We start from the raw sequence: 9,908 nt of genomic DNA, 5'->3' as shown, positions 1-9,908 counted from the left end.
GGACGTTGAGCGCAGCTATATAGAGAGGTGCAGTGTGTGTTGTGTCTTCCCTCTCATAGTAGGACGTTTTGGACATTACACATCTGCTTCCTTTGGGAAATATGTGCAATATGGTTTGGAGGTCCATGTGGGATGAATAGCGTAACTGAATGAAGTTTGGTAAAGAAAAGAAGAGATTCTAATCATGTGGGATCACTATCCCTTTGTCTAAAGGATTAAGAAGACAACTGGTGTTTGAAAATTCGCTAAATGCAGCAGGATGTCTCTACTTGACGCTGAGTGTACTTATCATTTCCCCACCAATGTCTCATCAACAGGGCTCCCAAACTCTACCACTGCCTCTGGTACGTTTGCTGAAATATATGTACAGTGGATTCAGGCTTTGCTGCACAACCGAGCCAGGCTGATCATCATCCCTGGATCTATCTGCTTCTTCGCATCTTTGGTAGCCAGTCCGCTCATTCTAGTGGCCATTTTTACCAGCAGCAGCCTCTGCCAAGAACCCAGGTACCTGCTGCTCAGCAACACCTTGATCAGCGACTTGATTTACTTGGTGATAAACTTCTGCATCCAGCTTTGTAACATTTCCCAGCTCAGCATTCCTAAGTTGGTGTGTGAATTGCTGCTTTTTACTTTAACGACCACGAGCTGCTGTGGCTTACTGACAACCACAAGCATGGTAATAGACACCTACTTAGCTATTAACTGGCCTCTGCATTATATCACACTCTTTCCCCCCACCAGGGCTGTCAGAGTTGTCATATTTATATGGATTGTGGTTGCATTTCCGCAGTTCATCATCACCGCAGTGCTGCTAACAACCCAACAGTCTCCATTCTGCAAGCTGACATTCTGCGAGATAGACTACGTTTTCTTGACAGCCCCGCATGGTGCAATCCTCACCCAACTCTTTTATGGCTTGCTCATAGCCCTGTTGTTATCATGCGTGTGCTTGCTGCTGAGCTGCTACTTCATGTTGTACTGGAAGACACGGAATTCCGGCATCTGGAGAGGCTTCTCCTCCAGGGCAAGGCTCACTTTTCTCATGCACTCCGTGGTCTTTGCCTTTTACTTCTGTTCGATGTTACTGATGGTCGTGGAAAGGATTTTTTATAATTGCGGCATGGTCAAATTCGAGATGGTCATTTTCATAGCCCGCACCATGTCTAATATAATAATGATGGCACCAAAAGCCCTGGCTCCTTACTTGTATGGAATGAGGTACAGAGAATTAGCAAAGGTTATCAAATCTTTCTTCCTTTTAAATTATGTCAATCAGGTGGGACCCATACATTAAACCCATGAGAACACAAAATCTGTCAAGCCCCCTCAGGTCTGTCACTGCACTGAAACTCAACTATGATTGTAATGAATATTGTACGGTTATACATGTGTCTCATTGTCTGTTTTAAATGCACTAAATATAGCTGATAATAAGTGATTATAAAACATACCGGCAATATCAAAAACATAAACTGACTCATATACGAGTGAATGTCTCTTGGTTTCGCTCATGGTAAGTTAGATTAAAAGGGAAAAAAAAGCATTTGCATTTATCTAGTGTCCTTCATGACCTCAAGATGTCCCATATTGCTTTATAACCAACTAAAAAGTCCTGAAATGAAGTTACTGTTGTAGTGTCAGTAACTGATAACCAATTTGCCCACTGTAAGCTGTCACAACCAGCAATTAAATAAATGATCAGATAATCTGCTTTCGGTAAAGATAAAGCCACCATTGTCCTAAGGAGGCATTGGCTGATCTCTTATGAGAGAGAGAGATGATTGTTAGTGGTTTGGCCTGAGGGTCACCATGCCTCAGGCAGTGAGTGAGGTTGAGAAGGTAGGACCTCCATGGTATCCTCAATCAATATACAAACTGAACCCACATAGTTGGTGTCACTCTGTAATCATGGACCATCCATCCAGCCAACTGAGCTAACCAACCTCCTATACTGTTTTAGGTATTGGTTGTGAGATAAATGTTGACAGGACATCAACAGCACACCCCTGCTCTTTGAATACTCCCATTGGGGGACAGGGTGGTGACAGATGTAATTTACCAACCACTGTGAGAGAATAGCCATGACATGGTTTTCAGTTTGTGGGGTTAATCACAGTGTTTGACCTGATTTTTGCCAGGGAGATACGTTTAGTGTGTCACATGAGTGTGTGAGATCCACATTGTGAAAGAGGTGGGAGGTTGCTAGGAAGGCAACATTGAACAGAAAATTTAGACTGGAAGGGAACAGTAGAAACTTGCTTAAACCTAAGCAGATGTGGTAAAAAATCATTTCTTCTGTCTGAGCATCAGACTTCCCGTGGAGCTCCATCTGGTGGAACCTGATGACCTGACAAGAGCCAATGACATCTTGTAGGCAATTTTACCATTTGTTTTCAGGCAGCCATGCTCCTCATCCACGTGTAGGCCTGTCTGAAAATTGGTGGATAGTCAGAATTAATGTGTCAGTAAATCAAATTGGTACAGCATGGAAACAAGTCAAGTGAGCTCAGACGTCAACTTTCCTGCTCCTCTGATGCTGCCTGGCCTACTGTGCTCCTCCAGTTCCACACTGTGTTATCTCTGACTCCAGCATCGGCAGTTCTTACTATCTCTGAGTGCAATATATAAACATATGATTGAGAGCTGTCATTAGCGATTCAGCTTCTTGAGCTTCTTTCGTCATTCAATAAGGTTATGGGTGATCTGATTGAACCTCTGGTAACCTTTCACTTTCTTGTTTAACAAGAATTTATCTACCGCCGCCTTACAAATATTCAAAGCTTCCACCACCTCTTCAAGGAGAGAATTCCAAAGAATCATGACCCATTGTGAGAAAATAACACTCCTTATCCCTGTCTTAAATGGGCAACCCCTTGTTTTCAAAGGTCTCAATTCTCCCATAAGACAAAATGTCACTCTCCACATACTCCCTATCAAGACCTCACAGGAAGCTTAAATGTTTCAGTGAAGTCACTTCTAACTCTTCTAAACTCCAGCATATATTAGCCTAGCCTGCCCACTATTTTCTCATAAGAGAACCTGCTCATTTCTTGTATAAATGTGGTAAATCTCTCTGAACTGCTTCCAATACAGTAACATCTTCTTTAAATAAGGAAACAAATACTGTGCACATTGCTCCAGATGCAATCTTGCTCGTATAGTGTGCAGCATAACCTCCATACTTTTAGGAACAAAAACAGAAGTTGCTGGAAGCTCAGCAGGTCTGGCAGCATGTGTGAAGAAAAAATCGGAGTTAACGTTTTAGGTCCGGTGACCTTTCCTCAGAACTGATGGTAGCTGGGAAAATGTTGGTTAATACACAGATAAATACTTTTAGATTCACTTCTCTTTGCAATAAATGATATTATTTGATTGATATTCCTAATTACCTATTATACTTGCATGCTACCCTTTTGTGATTCATGCATGAGGACACCCAGATCCCTCTGCATTCCTGAGCTACCGGAAAAGACTCCTATTGTGATTAGGCATTCGGTGGTGACTGGCTTTCACCCTGGTTTCCTAAAGCATCTGCACTAACCACATGCACCATAAGACCCAAATGTGATAGTGTACCATTTACAACTCCTCAGATACTGAAGCAGCCCATCTCCAAATGCAACAAGTCTTGGACAATATCTAGGCTTGGGCTGAAAAATGGCAAGTAATATTTGTGCCATACAATAATATTATCGAAATAAAGACAGTCTAGACACTACCCTTTGACAGTCAATGGTTTAACCCCCATTGATTTCCCCATTATCAACATCTGGGAGTTTGCATTATCTAGCAGATAAAATCCAAGATGAATTGTCGATTTGTTACAATCCTGATTACAATAATGTATGTTATGACTTAGCCAGGTGCCAGCGTCTTTAAAATTTAAAGCAGATAAGGAGCAAGATCGAAGCATTTGCTAAGAGAATGAAATGGCACAGTTCCAGGGTTTTGAACAAACAATAATAAACTTTACTGTACAAAGTTAGAACAATGTATCTGATATTTATAGAACATATTCAGAATTAACTTGAAGTAAATGGTGGACCTAACAAAATCTGCCGAATGAGCAAATTCCGTCATGGCAGACCACACGGATTCGTCAGCAAACCCTACAGTACCTGAATAGTAAGAACTGCCGATGCTGGAGTCAGAGATAACACAGTGTGGAGCTGGAGGGACACAGCAGGCCAGGCAGCATCAGAGGAACAGGAAATTTGATGTTTCGGGTCGGGACCCTTCAGCTTTCCTGCTCCTCTGATGCTGCGTGGACCACAGTACCTGGACATGTTCTGGTGGTTCATCTTCCTTTCCTGTGACTACACTGCTCTACATTCTTGACACTACACTCCAACACTTACTCTTTTGTTCGAGCCTAGTATTTCCAAAAACAGCCAGCTTCATTAAGCTAGTACTGTCCCCGTACTTTGTTTTCCTCAGCTCCAACCTTACTGAGTTGCACCAAACAATTATTGTTTGAGGGCTTTCAACTGCCACTCTTTACTAACTGAACTGTTAGCAGCACATAGCTTCTTCTGATCCCTCACTCTAACACCTAGCTCCCTATTGACTCCTAAAACTTCTCTGTGAGTTCAGACTGTACAGAACTATTTAACTGCTCTGGGACTTCTTGCTGAGCCCCAACCACACAGAATCAGTGTATCCATTTGTATTCTCAGCAATCCAGCTAATTATTTTGTTTCTTCAGGGGGCGTGCTTTTGTCTTCTAACTCTAACTGTGGAATTCGAATGAGTCTTCATGGCCATTGAACTGTTTTCAGTAACCTATGACAAATACAGCTACTCCATTGCAATGCAGGATTGAATGTAAATGACATATCTTGGAACATTAAGTTCCCTGAATGTTACATTGTTTATAGATTCCTGGCATACACTGTACAAATTGGATCCAAAGAAACAAAGATTCGACCACATCTCTTCCCTTGGAACAAAGAAAGCTTCACAATAGTGAAGGTTTTTTTTTACAATGGCTTTGAAAATACAACAGTACTTATTATCATAAACTTGCAGCAAATTGCTTACAGGTTTTACAGATAACCCTTTCATTTATACATTTGCCTATACCAAATTAACAAACTTCTAAAAACTTAAATGGAACTGTGCATATGTTACAAGTTGGATTAGCAAAATTTCAGTATCACAACATGAACATAGCTCAATGCCTGCATTCCTTTTCTTACACACTTCCTTCAACACTGGCCAGTGCATCAACAATTAAGTTGTCTTTCTGAATTATGAGTTATTTATTGTCATATGTGTTTAGAAAGTTACAGTGAAAAGTGTTTTGCTGCCGCAATCCAGTGCCGTCCTGAGTCACAAAAAGAATAAAAAGAAATGGCATAAATAGAGTTGACCTTCAGTACAGGAGGTCCCCAGAGCTTCTGCAAGGTCTCTGCAAGGTGTCCCAGGCCTCAAGGAGTCAACTCGCTTCAGGTCTACTGCAGCCAAGGGTCCCTGCTCCAGGCACCATCACCGCCGCAGCCGACGACCCACCAAGCACAGCTCCGGCTTCCTCATGACGTCAGACGGTGCAGAAAAGAAGAAAAAAAGAGAAAGAGAAAGACAATGAAGGAGAGAAAGAGAAGGATATGGCCAGCCTGGAGTGGACGGGCTCAGGAGCCTGAACACTACCTACTGAGTCGGCGCTGCCACCTGCAATATGCAGGTTTTGTTTTCTTTATTCATTCACAGGATGAGGGCATCACTGGCTAGGGCAACATTTATTGCCCATCCCTAATCGCCCAGAAGGCAGCTAAGAGTCAACCACATTGCTGTGGGTCTGGAGTCACACGTAGGCCAGACCAGGTAAGGATGGCAGTTTCCTTCCCTAAAGGACATTAGTGAACCAGATGGGTTTTTCCAACAATCAGCAATGGATTCTGGTCATCATTAGATTCTTAATTCCAGACATTCATTGAATTCAAATTCCACCATCTGCCATGGCGGGATTCGAGCCTGGGTCCCCAGAACATTAGAGATAGTAGGAACTGCAGATGCTGGAGAATCTGAGATAACAAGGTGTAGAGCTGGATGAACACAGCAGGCCAAGCAGCATCATAGGAGCAGGAAGGCTGACGTTTCGGGCCTAGACCTTTCATCAGAAATGGGGGAGGGGAAGGGGATTCTGAAATAAATAGGGGGAGGTGGATAGAAGATGGATAGAGGAGAAGATAGGTGGAGAGGAAACAGACAAGTCAAAGAGGCAGGGATGCAGCCGATAAAGGTGAGTGTAGGTGGGGAGGTAGGGAGGGGATAGGTCAGTCCAGGGAGGATGGACAGGTCAAGGGGGCGGGATGAGGTTAGTAGGTAGGAGATGGGGGTGTGGCTTGAGGTGGGAGGAGGGGATAGGTGGGAGGAAGAACAGGGTAGGGAGGCAGGGACGAGCTGGGCTCGTTTTGGGATGCGGTAGGGGGAGGGGAGATTTTGAAGCTTGTGAAATCCACATTGATACCATTGGGCTGCAGGATTCCCAAGCAGAATATGAGTTGCTGTTCCTGCAACCTTCGGGTGGCATCGTTGTGGTACTGCAGGAGGCCCAGGATAGACATGTCGTCTGAGGAATGGGAGGGGGGGTTGAAATGGTTCACGACTGGGAGGTGCAGTTGTTTATTGCGAACCGAGCGTAATGACGTATATGTCATAAGCAGTTTAGCTGCATCACCCTGACATTTCTCTGGAAGGTAATGCAGCATCTTGTATAAATTTCCTAACACCGTCGTACTGGCTAACATTGTTTTGGAGGGGTGGTTTGGTTTGTGTTTGAGAACTCTCCAGCTCTGTGCCTTCTCGTGTGACACCTCCAGTATGTTCATATTATCATCTTTCTTTTCAATAACTGAAATGTACTCATTGATGTACAAACTTCCTGGTCACAATGGGTTTTTAACATTTTTACATGACAATCTTGTTAACATTATCTTCCGTCTGCAGCACTAATATCGTAATATATCCCATGGAGACTCTTTTTAGGCCCACTAAACCTAGCATTCAGGGACTCCCCAGACAAAGTGATAGAGAAAACAATTTATCCCCAAACAGAACGGTTTGTGCTTTGGTTGTGTTATCTGCTTCGCTCGTCATTATTGAGAAACTCTAAGATGTTACTGCGCTACAGTGCGAGCTTTCAAAATGCTTTCTTGAACATTGGACACATAATTCAAAGAAATATTTTTTTTTCTGGGCCATGATTCGTTCTTTAATGAGCTTGAATGGTCACAGCACTTAACTCCCATAGACTAGCTCAAAGGGACTGATTCCTTAAATATAGAACATAGAACGGTACAGCACAGGAACAGGCCCTTCGGCCCACCATGTCTGTGCTAATCATGATACCATATCAAATGTAGTGATTGAGACCAGGTGGATCTTATTGATGTTGAGATCCTCAGTTGGGTTTGTTAACCAGGGCCGATCAGGAAGCCCTGGCTAACAGACATAAACAGAGATTTCAGAATCTCCTCAGTCCAGGGGACTGACTCTGAGCTGGCTGGCCACAGCCAGTGTACTGTGCACATGTAAATAAAAGGTGACTTGGTGCTGGGATACCAGACTAATCCCACCTGCCTGCCCATGGTCTGTATCCGTCTATTCCCTGGCTGTTCATGTGTCTGTCTGGGTGCCTCTTAAATGTTGCTACCTGATCTGTTTCTACCACCTCTCCTGGCAGTATGATGCAGCCACTTACCCACCCTCTGTATGAAACAATTTGCCTCGCACATCTCCTTTAAACTTTCCTGTCTCACCTCGAAACTATGTCCCCCTAGTTTTTGACATGCCTACCCTGGGAAAAAAGACTCAGAATATCCATCGTATCCATTCCTCATTTACCTTTTCCATTCAAGACAGTATCATCCCTCCCTTTAGTAAATACAAACATAACTTAGACTTGTGGCATTTCATGATCAGCCAGAAAGGAAGCAAGACCATTTTACTCACCTTTTATACTGTTCCGGCCTGCTACCTATTGTTCATGCCTCAGTTCTATAGTTGTGCTTTAGGAACGTTTCCAAAACATGTCAGTCAAGATTTATGTTACAAAAGTTCTGAAATGACCACTTGCAGGACTTTTCAGTAAATACAATTTCACAGAATGCTGGTTTCTCAGCCTGCACTCAGTCCTGCACTGGTGAAAATAACAGAGGCTGGACATGAGGGTAGGACTTCCACATCCATTTTGTTTTACTGCCATTTGGTCTTGAATGAGACCATTAAATTCCAGCCCTTAGTCTTCATCTAAAGCGGGACGATAGTTAATCAGGGTGCAGGGGCATAATTCCGCACTATTAGAATCGCACAGAAATCCCGATTGACATGTGATACAATGACATTATATTATTAATTATTAAATATGGAATCACATGGTCGTTTGGTAAAAGGAGACTTAGCTTTAGAGTATGTTCTGTACAGTGCAGGCTGAGGATTATTGAGATGCAAACTGAGATGTTACAGTGCCGCAAAAGGTAGAATGGTGTAATTGTAGGTGTGAAATTATTACTATAGATGGAGGCAGCAACCCAGTGGTGTTGTTGTCAAGACTAGTAATCTGGAGACCTAAGTAAATGCTGGTCCAGCCAATGTCACCCACATCCCCTGAGTGCGTTAAAAATATACAACAGTACATGAGTGATGGCATTCATTACTAAGTTTCTGTGAATAAAGTGGGATTGCACCAACACCTATTGGCCAAATTCTGTGTTTAACATGTCACTGGGCTTTGCTTGTGGAGCAAACTTCCATTATAACTCATTACATAATGATTTTTCCTGTTAAAAATTCCCATGAAAAGTGTAACCACCAATCACAGCAAAAAAACAAGCATTCAGGTCAGGAAATGCAAGGTTTCTGGTATAATAAATGACAAATCACCATCTACATCTTTGAATTTAGTGCCTAATTTATACTAAAGGCTGTATTGTATAACATATCCAACTTAATATCAAATACTATAGCGTTTGGATATTTTTATAAGTGTGGGTCTTTAATAGATGCCTTCTGAAGCTCAATAGTATTTGTCACATGTACAAGTGTTCAGGGCATTTTACATTTATGTGAGATAATTTTCCAATTTCTATTGGCACAGTATCATAATCTGGTGATATAACAATAGCATCCCATTTCAATCACAGCCAGATATTCATGTTATAACATGATCTTCAATCTCTCTTGCAAGAGACTGAGCAAGCACTTGATGAGATGAGGCTTGAAAAGAATTTGTAAACTGTTTTAATTTGCAGAGAGTGAACATACAAAGCAATATTATGACCAGATTCACTTAGTTCAACTGATACAATGTAGTGTTTTATTTCCAACCTACCTTGGCTTGTGAAGAGAGTGGCAGTGGGCCAGTACGGAGTGAGGCGGTCAACGGGCCAGTACAGAGTGAGGCGGTCAGCGGGCCAGTACGGAGTGAGGCGGTCGGCAGGCCAGTACGGAGTGGGACGGTCAGTGGGGCAGTACGGATTGAGGCGGTCAGCGGGCCAGTACAGAGTGGGACGGTCAGTGGTCAGCGGGCCAGTACGGAGTGAGGTGGTCAGCAGGCCAGTACAGAGTGGGACAGTCAGTGGTCAGCGGACCAGTACGGAGTAGGACAGTCAGCGGTCAGTACAGAGTGGGACGGTCAGTGGTCAGTACGGAGTGGGACGGTCAGTGGTCAGTAGGCAGTACGGAGTGGGACAGTCAGTGGTCAGTAGGCCAGTACGGAGTAGGACGTTCAGCGGTCAGTATGGAGTGGGACGGTCAGCGGGCCAGTACGGAGTAGGACGGTCAGTGGGCCAGTACGGAGTGAGGCGGTCAGTGGGCCAGTACGGAGTGGGATGGTCGGTAGGCCAGTACGGAGTGAGGCGGTCAGTGGGCCAGTAGGCAGTACGGAGTGAGCTGGTCAGTGGTCA

The 9,908-nt window shown here is 43.6% G+C and overlaps 1 protein-coding gene across 1 annotated transcript in view; it reads left to right on the top strand.

The window, feature by feature from the left end:
• Positions 1-259: 259 nt before the first annotated feature.
• The window catches only part of LOC109923964 (probable G-protein coupled receptor 148), a 34,040-nt gene continuing 24,391 nt past the window's right edge, over positions 260-9,908 (top strand). Inside the window, exon 1 of the mRNA XM_048604134.1 lies at positions 260-1,221. Within this exon, the coding sequence (XP_048460091.1) occupies positions 260-1,221 (962 nt within the window). The remainder of the gene's footprint in view (positions 1,222-9,908) is intronic.

Source organism: Rhincodon typus, chromosome 13 (assembly GCF_021869965.1).
Source record: "Rhincodon typus isolate 14 chromosome 13, sRhiTyp1.1, whole genome shotgun sequence".
Taxonomy (NCBI): domain Eukaryota; kingdom Metazoa; phylum Chordata; class Chondrichthyes; order Orectolobiformes; family Rhincodontidae; genus Rhincodon; species Rhincodon typus.
The sequence above is the reverse complement of the archived record's forward strand: the minus strand, read 5'-3'. Positions and strand labels throughout refer to the sequence as shown.